The sequence below is a fragment of the Crinia signifera genome, chromosome 6 (assembly GCF_055691185.1).
Source record: "Crinia signifera chromosome 6, ASM5569118v1, whole genome shotgun sequence".
Taxonomy (NCBI): Eukaryota; Metazoa; Chordata; class Amphibia; order Anura; family Myobatrachidae; genus Crinia; species Crinia signifera.
Genome location: NC_139222.1, coordinates 257,849,522 through 257,876,397, shown reverse-complemented (window position 1 = coordinate 257,876,397; position 26,876 = coordinate 257,849,522). Strand labels below are relative to the sequence as shown.

The window sequence follows — 26,876 nt, the reverse complement described above, 5'->3', positions numbered from 1 at the left end:
GGACCTCTGCTAGTGGTTGGTGGTACACTTTTGGCTTTGTGATATAAATAGTTTGACGTGGGGTTGATAGATCACCCACAAACAATATGTTATGTGACCTCCCTTGGACCAGAGGTTCTGTTGTTCTGTGCTGTTTATCAATGCTCTCACCTCTACGTATTGGGTGGTGAGGCAATTATAGAGACAGTGACCCTAACTAGTACAGACAGCGATCAACACATCCTAAAATCTGCCTGACATGGGTTCGTGACACGTGTTTCGCATTTGAGCTTTCTGGCCAGTTTGAGAAAGCTCAAATGCGAAACACGTGTCACGAACCCGTGTTAGGCAGATTTTAGGATGTGTTGATGCTAGCTGTTATTACATAATGTGTGTGAGCAAGTCACCCTGCAAAAGGGTGGCAGCAGCCAACCATTCGCAAGGCAGGGTTTGGTTGATTCGCAAGGGTGCGAATTCGCATCCGAGCGAATCAACCAGAATAAACTCCCTGGTGTGGTCTGTGAGAGAGCAAATGACAAATACAAATTCAGTGCTCAAAAGACAATAATAGGCCCAGAATATATCTTACCGCTCTCTAAGAACTTGATGGCTTTGCTCTGGATCTCATGGTTCAGTTGATGAGATTTTTCCAGATACTGCAGGATAAAAATATTGGGTGCGAATAAAACCATGTTCTGCTCTCCACATCCATACGGCATGGCCAAGAGACGGTCCAGGTTCTGCATGGCTGTGCCCATCAGATCTCCTGCAGGGTAACAGAGGTACAGCAAAATGATGCAGGATAATAGAATAAAGAGACACTGATGTATTGTAACAAGAACTATGTAGACACCATGCACTTCACACTGCCATAGCACATTATGGAGATTACAAACAATGAATAAAGACACACAGGCAAAATTGGTGAGGCTTATGGGCCTGATTCAGTATGAGCTGTAGTTTTGTGAGTAATCGCAAAAAATAAAACTCCCGGTGCTAGCATCCGGCCTGGTCAGCATGGGTTACCGTATTGCTTGTAGTAGCGGCACAACAGCTAATTCCCAGTGATGAAAGGACTATAGCTGACTTATGGGAAGCCCCCCCGTGTAATCATCCAACCTAGTTTTGCTAATGCTATATTTTAGTAGGGAGGGAGATGTGTTTTTTAAATGTATTTATTTTATTATTTAATTGTAGAGTTTTACTATCCACTAAATAGCCTGATTATGCACATTATAATATATAATTTAGAATATGAAAATGAAATAGACAAATACTGTAAATAGTAACAACTTAAACCCAACCCAACAAAGGGACTAACAAACTTATTTTCGTATGGACTTATGCCTACGTCTTGAATGTACCATCAGGATATAAATTAGTGATGTCAAAGACCAGTATATATATAATTGAACCTTTGTTTTCAATCACCTTTTGTCATAGTTTGCCAAGTAGGACACCCAGCTCTTACTGACTGGATCATTCAGCTGTCCCTGCAGCCTAATGTGCTCCCTCCTTATAGCAGTGACCCCTATGTCTGTGCTGTCCTCTATTTGTATTTGCTATTAAACAAAGATACTCATAGACTACTCTGGGCATAATTTCCCACAACAATCACTATCAGGAGTCCATTTTATCTAATATAGTTGCTTCTGTAGAAGCCGTTCTATGACATTTTTCTAAAGCCTGGAAGAAAGTTAGAAAGTCACTGAAAGGTTCTTCCAGGTGTTACAAAAACTTTGCTTAACAAAAAAGGACAGATTGTTCCACAATCGTCACCAGTGGGTAATCTATCCATGTGGATAGCTTGACATTTCATCTCAAGTTCATCATTTAAAATATTCTTAGTATATAGCATGCTGTTCAAATTGAAACATTTTCGCAACTTAAGCATTGTACGCATGGGGCGACTGCAGCCTGTGCTGAGCGATGTGCTGAAACAGTTTGCAACTGAGCGATCTGTGCTGATCAGGTTTTTGTCTATTGTTTATAGGCAAGATCCTGTGATTTATCAGAATAGTTGTGCAAGCCCTGTCTATTACTGTGGGCGAAAGTACGCAGTAGACCACTTATCGCCTTCACTCTGGACCATACACACGAAACCATTATTCATCAAATATACTGTGGGAAGAAATCACTTTTGGACGTCATGATCTATAAAGACATTCTATGATTATTGGAGAATTTCAACAATTTTGGTGCAGAATCTCTCTGTTGAGTAACAGCTTCAGGTATTTGCCCTTCCATAAGAAATACTTCAATAGCTTTTTTGGCCTTTCAGGAGACCAAGCCTAAGAGTGAATACTGGATCTGTCGGTCCCCATGGTTCTCTCGCTCCCACTCTGTGATGGGCTTCTCTTGCATTGACCCAAAAGCTGTAACAATCTCTCATCTATAAATCACTGGTGCATTATACTCCGCATTAACTCTGAAAGATCTAATACAAAGGTATAGTATAGTATCTAGGCCAGTGGTTCCCAAACTGTGTGCCGCGGCACCCTGGGGTGCCTCAGAGCACATGCAGGGGTGCCCTGGGATGGTGGTCCATGAACAATTAATTTTATTTATGGTCAATGTAATAGAGAAAATCAGTGCTTATGGCTTCCAATCATACAATATGAGAACAAACTGAAGTGAATACTGTCCCTCACAACATAAATGGACCTAAGGATCACATATAAACACAATTTATTTAATTTAATATATATTTTTTAAAGTACTCAATAAGAAAATTTTGGCCTAGGGGTGCCACGAAAAAAATTCTGATACTCCAGGGTGCCGTGATTCCAAAAAGTTTGGGAACCCCTGATCTAAGCTCTAGAATACAACTAATAGAAAATAGTCCAGGCAATTTATAACAGCCAACCAAGATTATAAACTATATTCTTTGATCTGGAGTCTAACAGAGGGTAGAGGGTTAATGAACTAAAATTATACAGTATGCATACATCATATTACAGAAACAAATTCTCATCCTAGTATTAGAGCTGAACATTTGTGATTGATAAAATGGATCTATATTTTTGCATAAAAACCTGGTTATATCCAGTGCTGTAGGTGGGCCTGTGTGCGTCTTGTAGAAGATATATTTCATAAAGTCAAAAAAACAGGGTCTAATCCGGGTCTAGAACCCGGATTAACATTTACTGAAAAACTACGGTTGATTTTGCCCATCCCGACCACGCTGATGAGCATGTGTAAACAAAAGCATGTACGGTACATCCTGATACTGGAGGTCTGGGTGCAATCACTGGGATTTTCTGGTCATTGCTAAGCAGAGGAGTCTGGATGTAGATAATAAAACAAATGTTACCTAATACTGTGATATGGGCTCTTTCCGAATCCTCCAGAGTGTTTTCCGGGACTATCAGAGAGATCTCCTCTACCTTAGCATGCTCTAGAGACAAGACAATTGGTTCACATTACATTAAATAAAAAGCACTGACGTGTAAGCAAGACATTGATTTAGATGCTGTTTTGGTACTTGTTTCCTATCTGGGCGCCCACGATTTTAATCGCGGGCATCGGGGGTAAAATCGGGGCCATCGCGGGCATCGCGGCCGATAAAAAATCGGGTGCGATGTGCCAGACGCGATGCCCGCGATTTTCCCATAGAGAACAATATTAAATGCCTCAATTTACCATCGATGACCACGATTTACCATAGGAAACAATGTTAAATGGATCAATTTACCCAAATCAGCATAGGAACAATAGTAAATGGGCCAAAAACACCTCTGAACACTGAAATGTCCCCCCAAAAGTAGTTGACGCCACCCCGCCATCAACGTGAACCCGAAGCGTGGCGAGCGCAGCGAGGCCGCGAGGGGCGGCGGTACGCGTCCTCCGACCTTTTCATGCCCTACTATCCACTAGGGCGTGGAGTGAGAATAGAATAGTGTGGCGAGCGTAGCGAGCCACCGAGCCCGAAGCGTGGCGAGCCCCGCGAGGGGACGCGGATACCTTCACAGGTAAACGCGTCCCTTCGCGGGCTTCCCAGGTGTCCGCGTCGCCATGGACACCTGGGAAGCCCGCGAGGGGACGCGTATAACTGTGAAGGTATCCACGTCCCCTCGCGGGGCTCGCTGCGCTCGCCACGCTTCGGGCTCGGTGGCTCGCTGCGCTCGCCACACTATTCTATTCTCACTCCACGCCCTAGTGGATAGTAGGGCATGAAAAGGTCGGAGGACGCGTACCGCTGCGCTCGCCACGCTTCGGGTTCATGTTGATGGCGGGGTGGCGTCAACTACTTTTGGGGGGACATTTTTATGTTCAGGGGTGTTTTTGCCCCATTTCCCATTGTTCCCTATGATAATTTGGGGAAATTGATCCATTTAACATTGTTTCCTATGGTAAATCGCGGTCATCGCGGGTCAATTGGGACATTTAACATTGGTCCCTATGTAAAATCGCGGTAATCGCGTCGGTCGCATCGCATGTCATTATAATGACATACGATGTACCCGCGATGCCCGCGATGGGCGCCCAGATAGGGAACAAGTACCGCTGTTTTTTTTTTTACTTCTTCTATAAAAAAGAAAATTAAACAAATTTATATAACTGAATTTATCCCCTTACACGTGTTCGGGAGGCACAATGATCGGTGCCTCCCAAACTAATTTAAATGTCACAAATTACTAAAATAATATCAATAAAATACTTATGACACAGAATATGTGTCATAAATATATTTTTTTATTATTTTCAACAAAATTACAGGGGAAGCACTGCCTCCCCTGACTGCACGTCCTTGTTGCACACCTACAGTTGATCTAGGTCCATCTTCATGCGGCCAACATCACACATTGTTCAGAGGCAATTTAGTTCTGCATTTGACTCTGCTTATGTGCATTATGACAAAGAAAGTGACTGTTAAGTAGAGTAATATACATATTTATTAATCAATAATAAATACAATTATAGTAATGATATTAATCATTTTCATCGTCACAACACATCACACAGTCGTTTCCTATCATCCAGTCATCACCTTCTCCCTCTTTGATGCAGAGCAGAGTGCTGTGAGCTTTCTCCTCCAGGACACCTCCGGGCTATGATCACCAACACATGCAGGAGAGAGAGAACACATGAAGATGGAATGTAATGTTACTGTACCAGTGCTTTCTGCAAGACGTTACAGATTACAGCTGATTCTGAGTCACATGAAGAGCGGCTGTGGTTACAGATAGCTGCGGAAGCCTGATTGACTACCTTATGCTAATATGAGAAACCAGAAAAATGGGGATTATGATACAGCGCTCGGGTTTTTACTGATTAAATTTATTACAATACTAAAAGAGATGTAATACAAATCATATACAATACATTGCGTATGAGAATTCTCACAATTAAAAATGATGATAAAACTGTATTTAAAAAAGGATAAATTTCCAGCTAGTAATCGATGTTGGGGCAAAAGTGGATATTTTTGGTCCAAATCAACACCAGGGTTTATAATTACCATATATTGTGGATGACCTTATTAGGAAAGGATTTTCAGAGTCCCGGAGATTTCCCACTGGAGGATTCCCGAATGTCACACAATTGGTGAAATGATGAAAGAGGCAGTCCTTAAGGTACGGCTGATACCAGATGTAATGGGTGCAGGTTTCGGGGGATCCAAGATGGTATTACAACAAAACTGGTCCGGGTGTGATGTCCTCTGGAATTCCAAGGTTTTTAGATGGAAATGGGTGTGAGATGGTTGGCTCTCCAATAAAATGCTAGGGCAGGATGCAGTGGCTCAACGCTTTTCGGCGTGTTCACACGCCTTCAACCAGCTCCTGATGAAGGCGTGTGAACACGCCGAAACGCGTTGAGCCACTGCATCCTGCCCTAGCACTTTATTGGAGAGCCATCCATCTCACACCCATTTCCATCTAAAGACCTTGGAATTCCAATGTATTGTATAAGATTTGTATTACATCTCTTTTAGTATTGTAATAAATGTATTCAGTAAAAACCTGAGTGCTGTATCATAATCCCCATTTTTCTTGTTCTTGTACTTTTGGGAGCTTTACACCCTCCCGATACAGCAGCTATAGTTACACTGGTGGTTCCTTTCTATTTTTACTATAATATGAGAAACCATCAGGCTAGTGCAGGGGGCTCATGCCTCTGGCATTGGTAAGACATGCCACCCACTGATTCTACACCAGCACTAGATTGCTTAGAAAATGCCTCTACATCGCTCTGTGTTTAGGAGCATAGGGATGTGCAGCCCAGCGCATCACTCTTGCCCGGCTATTAATATCCAGCATGCCGGATATTAGTCTCCTAAATGCCGGTCAGGACCAGTGTTCGCACCGGAGTGTGCTGAGCGATCTTGCTGAGCATTCAGAGCGATCTAGCATTGCTCAGAACGCTCAGCCGTATCTCCCCATGTGTAGGCCCCATTAGCGTGTCTAGTAGTCATACATATGGGGAACGGAAGCCTGTGTCTAAGGTTCACATGGAGCATTAGGCTGGGCACACACTTAGATGATATCGGCACGATTTGCCATATCGGAACGGCAAATCGTGCTGGCCATCTCATCTGTACCCATATCTGCGTGCTCCTGCGGGTGGCATCTGGCATTTCCCCACCAAAAGTGCTCCACAGTCAGAACATATCATGTACGACCAAGTGGGGTAATGAAGGACGGAATGAGACATTATGATCCCAGTTTCTAGCAATAACAATGCAGGAAGGAGGTTGAATGTGATAATGTGCCTCCTTCTGCATTTGCATGGCTGAGGATCGCATACACTTAGCATATACTATCCAAGCGAACATGTCAGCGTGGTGTGTAGTTTTATGGCTTCAGAATCCTATTCATCCTTAATGGGCTGTTACGCATGCAGAAATTTATGTTTTATGTAATGGGCCCATTCACTATTAGTAGACAAGAAAATGTTCCACTTCGGAGTTTGCCTGTGTTAATTCCCATAGCCTGCTCGGTACTTGTTTCCTAGCACGGTGCCCAGATTTTCTACGTACGCAAGCGTAGTGAAATCGCATCGCATATGACATACGATGCGTGCGATGCGATTTCACTCTCTGCCGTTCCCGCTCTCTGTTTCCCGCAGGCTGGCCCATCTGTAACACTAGGGTCTCTATTTACCCACATAACCCAACCCACTCTCACATCTGCACAGTAACACAGTGTTAATACACATCGTACAGCATTTTACACGCCATGCGATGCGATGCGATTTCTTTACGCAGAATAGCCCTGTACGCTAATAGAGTAGTGGGCGCCATGCTAGGAAACAAGTATCATCTGCTCCGTCCTATGAGAAAAAGGACTTGAATTGCAAAGAGGAATCTGGGCAGATCCTTCCTCCTCTACTGCCCAGTGGCCATGCGCACAGATCAGCTCAGGTCTCACACTTACACGATTGACCGTGGTACAGAGGGGGGAGTGGGTACTATTTACCCTGGCCTGGACCTGTTGGAGGGGCCTGATGGGGACCCGGCACCCATCGCTGCACTCCCCGCACCAGAGAAATACTGACTTGCTCTTGTATTTAAGTATCCACTGCCATAGCTCACAGTTAGTTGGATGCTTAATTATCAGGGGACTATGATGAATAGATCCCTGTAAGCAGTGGCAGTTTTTACCTATGGATTGCAGGACTACAGCCCCTCCAGGTAAAACCCACCACTGTGCTCTGAATAATTAAAGTAAAGTAAACATATTCTAAATCTTACCTGCCAGTCACCCAATGCAGTCCCATTTGGAGGTGTTCCCTCCTTCCAGGATGCATCTATGGGCTGCTACAACTGCAGCCCATAGAATCTGGGGTCTGCGCATGAGTCAGTCCCAGTGCCTGTCATCTGCATTGTACAGGCGCCAGGACCATATTGTAGCTTCTTTGGGCTGCTGCCGAAGCAGAGCATAGAAGCCGAGAGCCAGCGCATGTGCAGTACCAAGGAAGCTATTGTGCCTGCGCCGGTCCTGTGACCCCAGCGGGACCAGAAGCAGTGGCAGCAGAGAGGGGCCAGCATTGTGGGCAGTGGCAGCCACCCTCCTATACGTAGAAGCCGCCACTGCCAATAAGAATACAGAATTTTGGTCATTAGGAAGCGAGCATTGCTGTATATCCACATACTGACCTGTACGAGTAAGGGCTTCACTACTGTGTCAGTGCTGCCTTGCTTAGGGACAACAGGGATCTCATTTTCACAAAGGTCTTTTGTGTCCACAGCCTCCGTCCTCACAGTGATATTTACCTCTCCTGGATTTGGGGTAAAGACAACATAACACATCATTTAAATAATGAGCACAGTTTACAAGTGACTGGGGCGTTAGTCATGCACCACAAATGGCCACTATGTTGCTGATGGATGGGGGAGGGTGGAAGGGGGAGTATGAATGGGACATATTTCCTGCTATTTTGCTGAAAAAGGGAGGGGGGATTAGTCATGCCTCGCAAATGTGCTGGCCTGCCGGAGAAATGGGCCGCTATTGTGCTGTCCGGAGGTGGGTTGGTCTGGGCCGCTACTGCATTATAACTTCATGACAATTTGACAGAGCTCTCAAGCTGGGACTATATGATACATTTTGACTTCATCTCTATCACTCTCCTGCTTCGGCCTCTCTCTCTCCTCCCCCTCCCTCTCCTGTCTTTCTGTCTCTCTCTCCTCTTTCTTTGCATCTCTCTCCTGTCTCTGCTGCTCTCCCCTCTATGTGCCAACTTCCATCTTGCTCTGTTAGGACCTGAACCATACCTCCTATCTGTCCCGATTTTCACAGGGCAGTCTCATTTTCTTGGGACTGTCCCGTGTCTCACCCATGGCCAGCAGTGTCCCGCTGCTTGTGTGTGTGTGTGTGTGTGTGTGTGTGTGTGTGTGGGGGGGGGGGGTGTATTTGAAGACCCCCTGCCTGTTGTTGCTCTGGACAGCATCTATTCAGTAAAACAAAGGAACTAGGCTAGGATCATGGCCAGCAGCTCACAGTGCACTGGCCATGCCCCCATAGTGATGGGAAGAGGGGAGTGGTTTGTGGCCGTGACATTCCAGTGAGGCCACGTCCTTTTTAACAGAAACCACGCCTCCTTTCCTGTGCGCTGCAGAGGGTCCTGATCAGCAAAATAAAAATGTTGGGATGTATACTGAACCGCTGCTGCTTCTTCATGAATATGCGAGGGAAGGAGACGCACATAAAATAGGCGGAGCCAAGGTGCGCGGTGATGACAGCATAAAGTGCTATGGGCTGTTTGAGAAAGGGGGGCCCCATAACGGTTTCTTGCTTAGACCCTCATAAGATATAAATACACCTCTGGTTAGGAGCTGATTGATTTGTAACTTGGGGTATGTTTACTAAGCCTGTAATAGAGACAAAGTGGGCTGAGATAAAGTACCAGCCAATCAGCTCCTAACTGTCATGTCACTAGCTGTAGTGACATGACAGTGATTGGCTTGTACATTTAGGAAGTGATTGGCTGGTACATTGTCTCAGTCCACTTTATCTCCTTCAAAGGTAAGTAAATAGACCCCTTTTGTCTCTCTCCAAGCTTTGATACATCTTCCCCTGGGACTTGGAAAACCCCTCTGAGACCTAATAAAAAACGGTACTTGTGTACTTTCACGGCTCCCATCGCATGCCATCGCATGCCATATGTAGTGGCATGCGATGCGATTTTCCCGTGTTTTTGTGCATTTTTATAAAATCGCATACGATCGCATGAGATCGCATGCGATCGCATGAGATCGCATGCGATGCGATGTCATTTTTCACAGAAATTATGGACATGAGTTGACATCATGTAAAATGCACCCCAAATGTAATTTTTCACACTGTACCACCCCCACTATCAATGCCAACCCGAAGCGTGGCGTGCGCAGCGAGCCCGCGAGGGGCGGCGGTACGCGTCCTACGACCTTTTCATACCCCCACTATCCACGTCGGCGTGGAGTTGAGAATAGAAAGTGTGGCGAGCGCAGCGAGCCACCGAGCCCGAAGCGTGGCGAGCGCAGCGAGCCCCGCAAGGGGACGCGGACACCTGTGAAGCCCGCGAGGGGACGCGGATACCTGTGAATGTATCCGCGTCCCCTCGCCACGCTTCGGGCTCGGTGGCTCGCTGCGCTCGCCACACTTTCTATTCTCAACTCCACGCCGACGTGGATAGTGGGGGTATGAAAAGGTCGTAGGACGCGTACCGCCGCCCCTCGCGGGCTCACTGCACTCACCACGCTTCGGGTTGGCATTGATAGTGGGGGTGGTACAGTGTGAAAAATGACATTTGGGGAGCATTTTACATGATGTCAACTCATGTCCATAATTTCAGTGAAAAATTACATCGCATCAGATCGCATGCGATGCGATGCAATGCGATTTTTCCCTGTACAATGCTCATCGTGGGAGCCATGAAAGTACACAAGTACCTAAAAAAACAATGAATCCATATTTAAAGTGATAAATCACAAGGGCTATGCCCTGGCTAGTTACAGCATGAAAGAGCCTCTCTCATTGGTTACTGATATTTGTGTTGCAGCTTCTGGTGAAACAATTCTAGCTTTGTCCAGAGAGGGATCTTTTATTTTAACCACTAGATTGCTGGGAAAAAAACAGAAAGTGAAGAAATACGAAAACAAAAAAAGTAGAACAAAAGAAGCCATAAGCTTCAATGTACATACTGTAGGTGGGTTTGTTATTTTTAAATACTGTATAATGAGACATTACAGGTCCCGGCTAATGCACACGTGGCTTACTGAGAACAGGCAACATCCAGGCCCTTACTGTGAATCAATTGCCCTTGCGCAATCTCGGGTGGACTTATGTCAGACATTAAATGTGGCTCTGCATGACTCCCAGGATGCTCTACTAGCTGAACGTGAATCCAACAATACGGGCAGTGCCACCTTGGTCTCTGGCATCATCTTACCCAGTTTAGAGGCTTTCAGGTTCCAGCGAAAGGTTTTGCTTTGATCAGCACACAAGCAGCTGCTGTACTGACAGTCTGCACATGGCGTCTGCTCTAATTCCAGGGTAGGCTGCAGAGTGATCTGAACCTGTCAATATAACAGATGCTTAGGTCTGATTGGCCAATGGAGTTTGCTATTAATCATCAATTCATTGAGTAGAAAATGCTTAATTTTCTAAAAATAGTATTTTAAGAACTCCGAACTCTTTTTTATTTTATTTCAGTTTTCAAAACATCATTACATACAATAGGGATATATTCTCGCTTATATACATTTTAGACAAGACAATACATACAAGACTTACAATTTACGACAGTCAAATCAAATTTACTTGATGAGTATAATCAGTTCTATACATATCTCTAGCTTTATCTCTATATTGCAGGGGAAAAAGAGAACGAGGCGGGAGTTAAGTAGGACTCCTTAGTATTCCTAGTGTCTAATTTCTCTTACTCTTTATCTGTTTTATCTGTGTTTATCTGATGTTATATTATTGTCTGGAAGTTCTCCCATTCCTTCCATAGGAACTCCGTATCTTGGAGTTTCCTGGTCTGTTTAGGGTTTCCATCTTAAAATTAAACTTTATTTTGTTTATAACCGTCTGCAAGGACGGAGGCTGTTCTTGTTTCCATAACTGGGCTATAGCTGTGATAATAGTGCTAAGGATTTGGTTTATCAGGTACCTCCTTGGTAGGTCAAGATTAAAGATTCCTATATGTAAGAGGACCATTGGAGCATTTAGCTGGAGTCTTATCCCCACTACCTCAAATATAAAATTTTCGATGTCTCTCCAGAATCCTTCTAATTTCTTACAGGACCAAAAGATGTGTATGAGGTCTCCTCTTTCCATGGAGCACCTCCTGCACACGTCAGTTTGTTCCCTGAATATTTTATGTATCTTGACTGGTGTGTAATATGCATGATAGAATAGTTTAAGATATCTTTCTGTGTGTATAGCTGCTTTTGACATTTGGTGCACCATTCAAAATAATTGGTCCCATTGTTTCAGCTCTAGGGAGAAACTTAGCTCCTGTTCCCATTTAATTTGCCAGGTAGTTTTCTCTGCCTCTATCCCTTGCATTAAAGTTTTGTACCAGAGGGAGGTTCCCCCTCTCTTTCGTGCCCCTAATATTTGGGTCACCATCTCTCTTGGGAGTAGCTCCATCTCTCTAGACTGGAAGATATTAGATTGCATCCAGTGTCTTAATTGTAAATATTTTTGGAAATCGGTGTTGAAAACCCCAAATGTTTCTTTAAGTTGTGTAAAGGACATTAATTGTTTGTAATAAAATAAGTCAGATAGCGTATTGATTCCTTTATTCTTCCAGCTATTTAGGTTTAAATTTGGTATACTTTTAGCTATGGAGTCAATGGGTAAGTGTCCAATCGGAGCTCCCAGTTTATTAATTTGACCCAGGAATTTATACCATGCTTTTAACACCACTTCTATTGATCTTAATAGGGCTTATATGGCTCCAAGAAGGTAGGGGGAAACCAAATTATATCTTTCAACGGGATGTTCCCTATCTTTCCGTGTTGCGCTCCTACCTCCATTACTTCGCTTGTATATCCTTTCCAATGGCTTATCTGGTGTAATAGAGCCGCTAATTGGTAGTCTTCTAGACTCGGGAGGGTGAAGCCCCCTCTATTTTTAGGTAGCATCAGGTATTTTTTGGGGATTCTGGCTTTTTTATTACACCATATAAACTTATTAAATATCATATTAAATCTATACAACCAGTACTTAGGGAGCCATCTTGGTATTGCTCTAAAAAGGTAAAGGATTTTAGGCAGTAAAAACATTTTAACTACTGCAATCCTACCAAGTAAAGATAATTCTGTCCTCATCCAGTCATTTATCTTTTGGTTTATGTGGTGTAATAAAGGTCCGTAATTGCAGTCTATTACTTCTTTATCATTTGTGACTAATTGGATCCCCAGGTATTTAAGAGATGTGGCTTTCCAGCTAAATTTGAACTCTGATTTCAGTGCCGACAGATCTGAGTTATTAACATTTATTGTTATCGCCTCCGTTTTACTTCTATTTAGTTTATAATAAGAAACTTTTGAGAATTTATCCAGGATTTTTAATACCTCTATAGCTGAGTTTTTTGGGTCTGTTAAAAGAAGTAGGACATCATCAGCATATAATAAGATTTTATTCTGAGTCTTGTCAATAATTGGGCCCGTTACTCTTATGTTTTGTCTGATGTATTCTGCCAATGGCTCTGTCGCCAGTACTTACATTAATGGGGACAGGGGACATCCCTGTCTTGTTCCATTTGTAATATTGAACTTGTCTGAGACAAATCCGTTGCATGATACATGCGCCGAAGGCCCCTTATAGAATGCCATAATAGCTCTCAGGCAACTGTCTCTAATTCCAAACTTTTGAAGCACTTTTTCCATATAAGTCCAATGTAGCTGGTCAAAGGCTTTCTCCCCATCTAGCGATAGGGCCATTAGCGGAACTCCCCTTAATGTCGCATTTCTCAAAATATCTAATGCTTTGCGGACATTATCCGGTCCTTGTCTGTTTGGTATAAATCCTGTCTGTTCGGCTTTAATTAGTTCCGTCAGATTTGGTGTTAATCTATTTACTATCATTTTAGCATATATTTTTATATCGCTATTTAGGAGTGCAAAATCTTTACCTTCCTTGCCTATCTGAACTATTCAAGCTTCTAATATTTCTTCTGCAAATTTTCCTTTCTGACTTCCTTCTTGAAATACCTGAAGTAATATTGGAGCAATCTCCTTTTGGTATGAGATATAAAAGTTATTTATATAGCCATCTGGGCCAGGGGCTTTATATATTTTTATTGCTTCAATTACTTCTTGTAGTCTCCATGGCTCGTTAAGCTTATCTAATCTTGCTTGGTTGATCTTTGGGAGGTTTATTTTACTTAAAAAGGCATCTATTTCTTCTGATGTAGGTTGTGCCGTGTTACCGTCTTCCTTTAAATTGTATAAATGTTTCAAATAATCTGCAAAGATATTTGGGATTTCTGCTGGATTTATTATCTTTGTCCCCTTTTCGTTGTATAAACTTTTAACCGCATTCCTATATTTTATGCCTTTGATCCTTTTAACCAATAATCGAGATGCTTTATTCCCCTCTATATAATATCTTTGCTTAAATGCATCTGTCTCTCTATTGATTTGTTTAATAATTATTGTTTCTAGATCCTCTCTTAGTTTATTCAGTTCTTTTAAAGTTTGTTCATTAAGGGGATGTAACTTATGTTCCTTTTCTAATTTCTTAATTTTACCTTCTAAGTCTTCCATTTCCTTTTGCTCTTGTTTTTTTAATATCGCAACGGTTTGGATTATTTTACCCCTTAGAACAGCTTTCAAAGCACACCAGAAGTTTATTGCATTAGTTTGTTGGGGGTCATTGAAGAGTAGAAACTTTTATTAAATTCTTTAAGAACTCCAAAACTCTTAAATGTGGAAAATATTTTCTAATACATAATGGAAACATTTATCTCAAGTAGTTTATCTTATATAAAGTTCCTGGGTATACTGACCACACAATAAAGTTACAGTACTGTATACCAAATGCTTCAGAATACATGTGTATGAATGTGAGATTATAGCCACAGTCACTTCCTTTACCTTTATACATTGCTTCAGGTAGTTAAAGACAGAGGCTTTGAGGGTGAATGTCTCTCCTCGCACCACAGAATATGGGAGGGTGAGATCTACAAAGAATGGCTGGAAAACCCGAAGGGATGAAGGAGGAGAGAGTCCAAACCCACTGGGGCCCATACATACGGCTCCTGCATTCCAGTCTGTGATGGTGTCTGGGGCCTTGTGTTGGAGTTCGGCACTGCCAGACTCTCTGTGTAAGACAAAGGAAATATGTTTATGAAAATAAAATACATGATCCTACAACGCATTTCCCTTTCTCCTCTGTATTGTAATGTGATGCTCCAATTTCATCAAGATTGACTTTGTGAGGTCAAGTTTGGATCCGCTTGACTGTCATGTCCAGCGCATACATTGCTGAATTCTGATTAGCTACAGTAATGCAACTTACTATGCACCCAAGATACAATTATGAGGCATCATCTGAGTCAGAGGAAGAACTACCATTGGTGCAGCAGGGGCAGTTCACTGGGCCCCTGACAACTAAGAGGCCCACTGCTGCCTGAACCATCAATTAGGTATTGTGAACTTAGGTTGGGGTGGAAGAGGGGGGGCTAAATTATATTTGTCCACCCACAAGTTCTGCCACTGATCTGAGTGCCACTTAAACTCTTTCTTGCTAAAAATACTCTGATGACCTTTATGGGAACCTCTGTTGACCACTCTTCCATGTGCTAAAATAGTTGCAATACATGATAGTGATAGAGTGGAGAGTGATCAACAGCCAGCCAATCAGCACCTTTTTGAAAACCATCCTGTAACATGGCAGGTAGGAGCTGATTGGCTGGTTGTTCGTCATTCTCCACTTTATCACTTTTTCAAGCTTGGTGCATCTGACCCATTGTCTTTTTCACTGTGAACAGTGACTATAGCAATGTTAGTTACCTGGCAAAAGGGAATTGGGTTCTAAATAGCCCCTTAAAATTTGCAAGGAATAAAATCAAGGTTTAGGTTCTATCCTTGTGTCTAGTGCCTATATGGAGTCTATGACTGAAATAAGGCTGCTCTTGAAACACAGACTATATAGTAATGGACGTGTACTTCTCCTTGCTGAATGTATGATGGTTACATAAAGAGGACAACATTGTTATTATGCCGAATGTGGATCAAAAGGGTTATGTAAGGTCAAGGTTGAATTGCACTTGTATTAGCATTTTAGTGGTGAGTGTGAAAGGCACAATCTAAGACCTCCTAGGAGGGGAAGTATTCATTTTAATTTGAAGTGCCCAAGCTCCCTGTAATTACCCTTCTATTACCCACTGTAACTCCAGTGACACCTAGTGGGTGAAGGAGAAATGACTTGTGCACCAGTGTAGGCCCCTCGATGGCTTTAATTTACCATTACACATAGACAATTGATTTAAAGGCAAGTACAATAAATCATTGTATAGGTGCCACCCATTGAGAGAGGGAGAAATAGGTGCAAGCAATCACAAAAGGACCACATACTAGGGTGACAGTTCTTTGTGGACTTGGCCGGGAACTACAAAGTCACAAAAAAGGTTCAAAGCCATCTGTGCCCTGAGACTGGTGGTAGGTGCACACACAGGAGCACCACCCCCTAGATAGATAGATAGATAGATAGATAGATAGAGAAGACTGAAGCAGAGAGACGGTGCTTCGGAACCTCACATTAATTGTCTTTGTCCGTGAACTGCCTGTAGCATTAGAAAGGTAGCATGCAGACATTTACATAGTACCCTACTGCCCCCTGTGGCACTTCAACTGCCAGCTCCACTGTTGTTCCGGCTGGTAAGTAAAGAAGGGAAATCACTAAGAGAAGACAATGCCTTTGGGCACCAATGATGTAGTTCCACCACTTTGGAAGGTTTGTACTTTTTACTCATTAACTCACCCAAGAGGTAGAAGTTCCCAGATCAACGTCTCAGGAAAATATGTTCGAACTTTTTGTTCTTCCTTTTCGTTATCCTTTAATGTCTCTGAAATGGCTCCACGTCTTGATATCTCTGGTGCACTATCTAATACCCTATCTAATAAGAAAAATATATACATTTTTAGTACTGTCGTGGTTGGCAGCCATTTCCGAATGAATTATTCCATACTGTGTTCTGTTCTGGAGGCCATATGTCCAGAAGGATATAATTACAAGACTGTACAAAGAAGGTCAAATAACATAGTACATGGCCTACAGCACAAAACAAGGAAAGACCAAAACAGCTCAATGTCTGTAGTTTGGAGAGATAAGAAAAAGAGGGGACATAACAGAAAATTTGAATTATACCAGGGGTTTTAACAAGATACATGAGGGAAACATTATTCAAAGGGCAAGACATATTAGAACACAGGGGCATGTGCTGAAACTGTAACGAGGTGGGTTCAAAGAAACCTTGAGGGAAAATGACTTTACAGAAGGGTTGTGGATAAGTGCAATAGCCTCCTATCAGAGGTCTTAGAAGCTAAGGGACCCATTTAACATTGGATCATATATAAAATGCGATCTGCGTGGGGTCCACCACCCAGGATCGCATTGCAATATGCAATCCTATTGGCAGAATGTACGTCTCTGTAGACGCAGGGACCGGTAGACTGCCCCTGTGAACTGATAAGCTGGGTGCCAGGCAGAGGCGTAACTACTTTATTTGCGCCCCCCGCCGGACATTTCGGGCGCCCCCCCCGAATATTAACCCCCTCCTTACCCGTCCCCATTACCGCCGGCGCTTCTACCTCTAACCCGACACGCAGATCTGTGTCGGGTGACGGGCGGTCCCCGGCTCCGGCTGCAGTGCTAATATAATAACAGACACTCGGAAAATGGCTGTCCCCATACAGCATACAGAAACAATTTTAACATGCTTGGGATAGACATATGCATATCCTTACATAGAAATAAGGACCAAATAGAGTTGAGGTTATTAAAAGGTTAGACTGGGGCAGATTGTATATTCTCCAAGTAGTTCTTATCTTCTGTCAAATTCTATGTATGTGTCTATGAATACTGTATGTTTCTAAGGGAATTATATAATAAACTTACCCATTCTGTTAGGTCCTGCAGCTCCTGGAATACCAGGAAAACTGTACATGATAAACCTCTCATAGCACTCTCTAGGCTTCTTTATGTTATCACTTGTTACTATTTTTAATCTCATGCCCTGTAATGTATAAGAAATATCACAGAGAGAACTTTGTAAATAACATTCAATGAAATTATAAGGAACATTTCACAATAACTGGTTGCCATAACTGAACGTTGCTTTTATCTATAGTGTACTGGGGTCAAGAAACACAAAAGCCGTTTGTGCTGCTTAAACCAGTATTTGTGTCAACTAATACCCCTTTCAGATCGCACCTAATTACCGGGTTCATGCCGGTTTGTTGCCGGTTTGACCTGAAAGGGGTTACCGGGTCCAGCAACTGGCAGCAACACAGCATTACGAACCAGTAAAAAAGAAGGGTTCTTACTAGAGATGAGCGGGTCCCGTAGCCGGTCTGAGTGGCCCTCTTACCACCCGGCAGCTTTGCTGGGAGTCAACAGCAACCGGAGACTGTCCGTCCTATTCAGCAGCAGCCGCCGGAGCGTGGGGCGGCTGCAGCAGGACAATTTGTAAGAGACATTTTTACATATGGCCCCCGAAGGATTTTTCCACCATACAATTGGCCCTTGGCTCAATAAAGGTTCCCCACCCCTGCTGTCAGGGCAGCAATTACCTGATCGCAGGGCTCTGCAAAATAGCAGCCGTGCGATCAGGTCTGAATAACCCCCAAATACTATAATGGGGAAGAAATATTAACTAAAGTTACTTTGACCATAGTGAGCCGTTCATGTGGCAGCAACTAAGGGCCGCAAAGGCAAAAACTTTCTCAACTGAGCAAAACCATGTGCACTGCAGGTGTGTCAAATATGGGCCTGATTCAGTAAGGCTTGCTAAGCAGCGGTCGCCTGCTGCTAAGTGAGCCCCTTAACGCTGGCTGCCGCACGACCGAACTCTCCTCCCCCCCAGCCCACGAAACCTCTGGGTACCAAGCTAGGGGATGTGTACAAGAATACATCCCCTCGCATGCAGCCGATGGGGAGAGAAATCATTTGACGGTATGAATTAACCAAGCCACAGAGCAGCGTATTTTTGCAAGCTTTTAGAAACTCTTCTAGAGAAGCCTTATAATTCTAATATATAATTTTCTGTTTCGTCCCTACCTTAGGTGACACCCAGGGTGAGGGAATGTTCCCATTTGCAGCAAGCAGCATAGTATTTTTTTTTATTCTTTTTGAAGGGGGTGTGGTCATGTTTCCCAGATTTGGTCACGCCCCCTCCCCAGTACCCAGCCCCGAATCAGCTCTTGGTGGCCGTGAGAATAAGATTAACTATACAGTCATCTTCCGATGGCTTTTGTCAACATGCCTGGTCAAAATCTTCTTGCTATCAGGAGGAATATTACTGGGGACTATGATTAGTCCCAAATTAAGACTAATAAATCACTTGAGGACACTGGAAAATGTGCATGTCATGTGTCCAAATGAATCATTTACTACTTAAATCAAGATTTATTAAATGTTCAGGTGTATCTAACAAATACAGTTGATGCTTATGTGCAGGGCAGCCGAGGGGGGGGGGGAGAGCGGGATTACCCGGGTTCGGACTTGCTGGAGGGGCCCCGGCGGAGGCCCTGGTGCGACCCCCCTTCCCCCTCCATTCCTCCCAGGCAGCAGCTGTAGGAGTGTGCTGCTGCTGCCTCTGCTTCTGTTGAGGAAGGGGGGACAATAACACTCCCCCCTCAACTTTAGAGTGTTTTATTCACACACCCTCCAACCATTTTGGGGTGTGGCCTAATTGTGGGAGGTGGCCACACCTTCTATAATTAGGCCATGCCCCAACATTTTACCGGGCCCAACATACCTCTCAGCTGCCTTGCTTATATCTGTCTGGGAGGTAAATTACAACTTCAACTTTTGTTTGACATTAAAGATTTCATTGAGAATGTACCTGGAATAAGCTGTAGACATCATTATTATCTTCATTATGAGAAAAGGGGTCTATGATGCGTCGAGCTGTTCTTCTTGGGGAACCAGGAAATCCAGGTCGCGGAAGTAGAGGTGGAAATATAGGAGGGAGAAAACATCCATTTCCCGGTTCCCGGATTCGATAATCATACCCTCTACTATGCCGGAGGGGGAAAAGATCATACACCTTTCACAAACAGGAGGCAAGCAACAAAATCAGTTGGTTATCAGATATAAATTTTCCAAAAATGAATGAAAAACGACTAAAGAATATTAAACATCAAAAGATAAAATACAGTTTTATATTATATAAAAAAAATGAGACTAACAATATTGAAAATATTGTTAATAATATTCGTAAGAAATATGGAACTCACGCTGCTTTATGTATAGCATTAGAATCTAAACCTAAGATACACTGAGCGGAACCCATGGTTATGAAAATTTAACAATTTATTCCAATTTATTGATTGCGCAATTTCTGCCTTATTACATCACTCACTTTATCCGCAGTCAGCTCTTTCCCGGGTTTCATTAGCACCACGCTCTGATCCACTACCCTCAGCCCACAGAGAGATCCTGGGGCTGCCTGGACATGGAGGGAAACATCTGATCCTGGGAGAACCTCATTTGGAGAGAACCCAACTGATACCTGCAGAAGAGCAATGGTGGAGTACAATTATACCCCTTTTACACCGCCGCAAAACTCCGCAGACAGCAGCGTTGGCAGCGGAGGAGGTAAATGGATGCCTGTGTGCGGCATCAATTCACCTCCCGGACAAGGGCTGGGGGTGCACGGGGGCTGGGGGTAGCCCAGCAGATTACCTTAGTGCTGGGCTTGCCCCCAGCGCAGCGCTCCAGGTCCCTGCAGTGGCGATGACGTCATCTCCAAGCGGCCGGGGGGGATGCGGCGGCGGTGGTGTAAATGGGAGCAAATGCTGGGTCACACCCGGCTTGAAGTGGGGATCAAAAACCTGGGCGCAACCCGGCGTTTTTGGTATAAAAGGGGTATTACTTAGCAACCCTCCAAAAACAGCTTTCCCACTCTGTACTTTGCTAATATTTGGTAGAGTTAAGCTGGGTACATACTTGACGATATCGTCTATAAATAATATCGCTAACGATTTCCCTAGAACTCCCGGGCAAACGATATAGTGTATACGCACTGAACGATATCGATAACAATATTGTTCAGTGACGTCATCTTGTCCCGCTCTATACACGCAATAACTGATGCAATAGCCAAAATTGAGCTTCATGTACAGATGACGGAGGAGAGTGTTAACCACACATGGGAGTGTACATCGTTAGCTATACTGAGCGTACACACTGGACCATATTACACATTATATACTGTAGCTCAGGGGACACAATGAGCGATATTGTTTGTAATACTGCAATCTGTGTGCTTTAGAGGTGTAAGCTGTGGATGAGCCTGAGCCAACACACTGTACAGCGGGGGTTATTCTGGTTAATTTGCAAGGTTGTGAATTCGCAGTCTTGCGAGTCCACCAAACCCTGCCCGGCTAATGCCGGCCCCCTCCCTCCCTCGCAGCGAGTGTTCGGACGCACTGGCTGTGAATGGATGTTTAATCTAAACATCCATTAGTAGGCTGCGGGGGAATACCCACATCATTCGATGGTCGGCGACCATCGAATGATGTGGAAGGCACACGCACATCTCAGGTAACCTTAGATGTGCGTGGGCATTCTGAAGGAAGTGGGCGGGCAGCTGACATCCGTTGATGTCAGCTTCCCGCCCCCGGCGCCCACGTCACTTGGAAACACCCATGGGAACACCCAGCGTTTTAATGTTGTACATCGCTAATTACTGAAAATGCTAAATTTCCCATCATAGTGACACAAATGGTATGAGGGTTTGGGAATTGTTACATTTTGTAAGCAATCTAGATACAAAAATACAGCACTAGGAAAATACAACATGAACATGATATCCACAGTCTATATTTCTACTACAGGTTGAGTCTTCCATATCTGAAATACAGAATATTGGAAAAATACAGAATTTTTTTTTGGGTGACTAAGATTGTGACAACTTTTTTTACTGATAGTTCAATTAACAGATGAGTCATGCTTATCTAGCTGGTCGGGGTGCCATTCGCCGAAATGCGCCAAGAATGGACGCACGTGCGTGTGAGACGCTCGTGCACCCCATTTGTGGTAATGGACATGCGAGCATGTGAGACGCTCACACATCCCCATCTTGGCAAAGGGCCTTGCTCCTTTGACAGAAAAAAATGTTTGGATGGGCACACCACTGCAGGGAGAGACAACAGGCTGCTGCTCTTTCTCCAGCTCAGCAAACAGCACTGAGCAGCATGTGCTGAGCTGGGGAGAGAGACTGTGCTACAGAAGCCTGTACTCTCTCTCCCACTGCCTGGCTGCTTGCAACAAGGAAGGGGGAGAGTGTCCTGGACCCCTCCATCAGACCCTGGCCTGGGTAAAAACTACCCGCCCCCCTTTCGGGGCCAGTGCTTTCAACTGCCCATCATACACAATACACGTTCTATGCACTTCTCCATTAGGTCCCTGAAATCACAACTGTGACTCTCTACAGAAAAAGGCAGGACACATGTACAATGCAGAGAGAGATAGTGTGAGAGAGTTGTTGGTTTACCCACTTTATTCTTGAAACAACGTAACAGGTTAAATGTTGCTGAGTCTGCCAGTATCTCTCCATTGGGTAGGAAAATGTAGACAAGTGCATGAAGTTTTGGTGATATTCCGGCACTCAGAGAGAGAGTCAAAGTGACCTTACCATGAAGGTCTGTGAAATACATAGAACAAAAGAGAGAACATTAGTAAAAAGCTACCTCAGGACTTTTCAACTTTCCAGTGAGCCACCGGTCTGCATGTACTTTTGCCATTGACCAAAGGTTACATGACTAGTGCTGAAAGCAGTGTAATTTCAGATAAAGATCAGAATAGACGCCATGCTCAGTGTTAATTCAGGGCTGGCGTCACCACTAGGCAGGTCTAGGCATTTGCCTAGGGCGACGGCCACTGGAGGGCGGCAGTTCGCCTCTCACCCCCCGTGCAAAGGGGGTACCTGTTGCGCCATCTGGGGAGCAGGCAGGGGGGTACATGCTGGCTTCTGACAGGAGCCTGCAGTGGTGTTCTTGCCGGGCGGGTACCTGCGGCGCTGTGTATAAAGCTGGCAGCGGTGGGGGGTCCCTGCAGTGAATAAGAAATAACTAGCGCTATCCGCCGGGCTATGCGGCGGCGCAGGAAGCGCTACCGGGTTTGAAAACACTTCCCGCGCCACCGCATAGCGCTAGTTATTTCTTATTCACTGCAGGGAACCCCCGTTGCCGCCAGCTTTATACACAGCGCCGCAGGTACCCGCGCGGCAAGGACACCACTGCAGGCTCTTGTCAGACGCCAGCATGGACCCCCCTGCCTACTTCCCAGATGGCGCAACAGGTACCCCCCACCCCCGGCACCGGGGTGCCCCCACTAGCCTGGGGTGCTCCGGTGCCTCGCCCCGGCCCTGTGTTAATTATAAAAATATCAAAACATCTCCTGGTCCGATAAAAAACAGTTAGTCTTACCCTCACTTCCATTTTCTGTGATGATTTTTAAAGAACCAGAGTCTTGTATGGATCCTTCTGAAGCGACCTATTGGAAAAGTGAGACTCTGTTACCATTCACTTTGACTATGCAAATACTGCTACAAGTCCAGTACTGCCTCTGTAATTATGCAAATATTGCTACAAGTCCAGTACTGCTTCTGTAACTATACAAATACTGCTACAAGTCCAGTACTGATTCTGTAACGGGGCAAATACTGCTACAAGTTCAGTACTGTTTCTGTAAATATGAAAATACTGCTACAAGTTCAGTACTGTTTCTGTAAATATGAAAATACTGCTACAAGTTCAGTACTGCTTCTGTAAATATGAAAATACTGCTACAAGTTCAGTACTGTTTCTGTAAATATGAAAATACTGCTACAAGTTCAGTACTGCTTCTGTAAATATGAAAATACTGCTTCAAGTTCAGTACTGCTTCTGTAAATATGCCAATACTGCTACAAAGTCCAGTACTGCTTTGTGACTATGCCAATACAAGTTCAGTACTGCTTCTGTAACTAGGCAAATACTCCTACAAGTTCAGTACTACTTCTGTGACTATGCAAATACTGCAACAAATACAGTACTGCTTCTGTAACTATGGAAATACCGCTACAAGTCCAGTACTGCTTCTGTGACTATACTAATACCACTAAAAGTTCAGTACTGCTCCTGTGACTATACCAATTCTGCTACAAGCACAGTACTGCTTCTGTGACTATGCCAATTCAGTACTGCTTCTGTGACAATGCCAATATCACTACAAGTCCAGTATCTTTTCTGTGAGGCAGCTCATCAATTCACAGCTCTTCCGTATACATCCTTACGTTAGAATACACACTGTGCATAATACATACAACAGTACCTAGGGTATAGATTATTTATATATAACATGTACATATCAGGTGGTGTTGTATTGTTTGGCCAAACATGTAGGTGCACTCATTAGGTCTTACACCTTGGGTTTTGTTTAACTTAGCTGTATTGCTGTTCTTTTCCCTTTGGCAGAGCAGCTGAAAAGTCTGAGATAAATTATAATGAATATCCACTGACTTGCTGTCACTAATGTATAGGGCGAGATCTACTACCGTAAGCCCTGAAAAGTGATAAAATGGAGAGTGATAAACCAACAACCAATCGGCTCCTTCCTGTCATGTTTGAAACACAGCCTGTCAAATGGCAGGTAGGAGCTGATTGGCTGGTGGTTTACCACTCTCTATTTTATCTCTTTTCAAGCTTAGTACATCTGGCCCTTTGCCTTTTAGGAGTCTTCCCATTTATTTATTCCTGTTAATACTGACGTCTCTGTTTGGGCTGGCTGAGGGATACTTGCTGTCTTGGTGATGGATCTGGATGATAGGTTGACAGTGTATACTGTATGTTGGTATGGGTGATTCTCTCACAGACCTGTCCTGTGCCAATGTGTATATTTATGAGGATCCGCTCTCTCACAGACCTGTCCTGTGCCTCTATAAACTAATCAGGATCTGCTCTTGCACAGACCTGTCCTGTGCCTCTGTATCCTAATCAGGACCCGCTCTCTCACAGACCTGTCCTGTGCCTCTGTATCCTGATCAGGATCTGCCCACTCACAGACCTGTCCTGTGCCTATGTGTCCTAGTCAGGATCTGCTCTCACAGACCTGTCCTGTGCCTCTGTATCCTGATCAGGATCTGCTCTCTCACAGACCTGTCCTGTGCCTCTGTATCCTGATCAGGATCTGCCCTCTCACAGACCTGTCCTGTGCCTCTGTGTCCTAGTCAGGATCTGCTCTCTCACAGACCTGTCCTGTGACTCTGTATCCTGATCAGGATCTGCCCTCTCACAGACCTGTCCTGTGCCTCTGTATCCTGATCAGGATCTGCTCTCTCTCACAGACCTGTCCTGTGCCTCTGTATCCTGATCAGGATCTGCTCTCTCTCACAGACCTGTCCTGTGCCTCTGTATCTTGATCAGGATCTGCTCTCTCTCTCACAGACCTGTCCTGTGTCTCTGTATCCTGATCAGGATCTGCTCTCTCTCTCTCACAGACCTGTCCTGTGCCTCTGTATCTTGATCAGGATCTGCCCTCTCACAGACCTGTCCTGTGCCTCTGTATCCTGATCAGGATCTGCTCTCCAGCACAGAATCAGGCCCATAAAGGGAGATGCACTAAGCCTTGGAGTGATAAAGTAGAGTACCTGCCAATCAGCTCCTATAGTAATTGCCATGTTACAGGCTGAGGGGTAGATTTATTAAGCTCGGTGATGTGATAAAGTGTCTGGATTTTATCACCAGCCAATCAGCTCGAACCTGTCATTTTTCAAACCAAGCCTGTAATTTCATAGTTAGGAGCTGATTGGCCGGTGATAAAAACCGGTACTCTTTACTTAGTACGGCGCCCATCGCGGGCATCGCATGCACTAAAAAAACGGGTGCGACGCGACCGACGCGATGCCCGCGATTTCCCATAGGGAACAATGTTAAAAGTCTCAATGGACGCGATTTTTGTGTTCAATGCCTCAATGCTCGCGATTTTTCCATAGGAAGCAATGTTAAATGGCCCACAGAGCCCAAATAGTCCCCCTGAAGTCTGAAATGGCCCCCACAATTGTTAACGCCACCCCACCATCAACGTGAACCCGAAGCGTGGCGAGCGCAGCGAGCCCGCGAGGGGCGGCGGTACGCATCCTCCGACCTTTTTATACCCCCACTATCCACGTCGGCGTGGAGTTGAGAATAGAATAGTGTGGCGAGCGCAGCGAGCCACCGAGCCCGAAGCGTGGCGAGGGGACGCGGATACCTTCACAAGTAAACGCGGCCCTACGCGGGCTTCACAGGTATCCGCATCCCCTCGCCACGCTTCGGGCTCGGTGGCTCGCTGCGCTCGCCACACTATTCTATTCTCAACTCCACGCCGACGTGGATAGTGGGGGTATGAAAAGGTCGGAGAACGCGTACCGGCCCCCCTCGCGGGCTCGCTGCGCTCGCCACGCTTCGGGTTTACGTTGATCGTGGTGGTGGCGTTAACAATTGTGCGGGCCATTTCAGACTTCAGGGGGACTATTATGGCTCTGTGGCCCATTTAACATTGTTTCCTATGAAAAAATTGCGAGCATTGAGGCATTGAACATTAAAATCGCGTCCATTGCGACTTTTAACATTGTTCCCTATGGGAAAACGCGGGCATCGCGTCGGTTGCGTCACACCCGTTTTTTAGTGCATGCGATGGCCGCGATGCCCGCGATTTTTTACCCCCGATGACCGCGATGAGAATCGTGGGCGCCGTGCTAAGTAAAGAGTACCTAAAAACCAAACACTTTATCACTTCACCGAGCTTAATAAATCTGCCCCACAGTGTGTTTCCAAATTGGCAATGAAGAGCTGATTGGTTGGTACATTATCTCCACCAACTATATCTCTTTATTTGTATTTTATTACTAGAGACAGGATTATATGCATTTGCATATTTGCATATGCATTTGCATATTTTGCCCATTCTCACTGGTTATTGCATATGTTACCTATAATCTAGTGATGGTGCATATTTTAGGCCCTGCCCCCTTTCCACCAGCGCTGCTTTCCCTGCTGCTGCTGGCCAAGTAGTGGTAGAGTGTGCAGACTGGGGCAAAAAGTGCGCAGTGTGGGGAACCTTGGATGTACGCTATGTCTGACACTGCTCTAGGCTGCCAATCCATGTGGATAAAACCTTTGCCTGCCCCTGGCCTGGGACTTTACACCAAGAGACAGACTTCTGCAGCAGAGGAGGCAGGCAGAAGGGTTGTGACATCACGCGGCACGGAGGAAA

At 44.6% G+C, this 26,876-nt stretch overlaps 1 protein-coding gene across 1 annotated transcript in view; it reads right to left on the bottom strand.

Annotated features, from left to right (window-relative positions):
* The window catches only part of LOC146009247 (alpha-2-macroglobulin-like), an 89,748-nt gene that overhangs the window by 39,612 nt on the left and 23,260 nt on the right, over positions 1-26,876 (bottom strand). Inside the window, exons 13-24 of the mRNA XM_083149414.1 lie at positions 23,069-23,135; positions 22,139-22,284; positions 19,999-20,148; positions 19,480-19,683; positions 17,532-17,649; positions 16,395-16,530; positions 14,507-14,732; positions 10,849-10,975; positions 8,078-8,199; positions 4,970-5,030; positions 3,293-3,376; positions 569-745 (exon numbers count right to left, since the gene is read on the bottom strand). Of these exons, the coding sequence (XP_083005540.1) occupies positions 569-745; positions 3,293-3,376; positions 4,970-5,030; positions 8,078-8,199; positions 10,849-10,975; positions 14,507-14,732; positions 16,395-16,530; positions 17,532-17,649; positions 19,480-19,683; positions 19,999-20,148; positions 22,139-22,284; positions 23,069-23,135 (1,618 nt within the window). The remainder of the gene's footprint in view (positions 1-568; positions 746-3,292; positions 3,377-4,969; positions 5,031-8,077; positions 8,200-10,848; positions 10,976-14,506; positions 14,733-16,394; positions 16,531-17,531; positions 17,650-19,479; positions 19,684-19,998; positions 20,149-22,138; positions 22,285-23,068; positions 23,136-26,876) is intronic.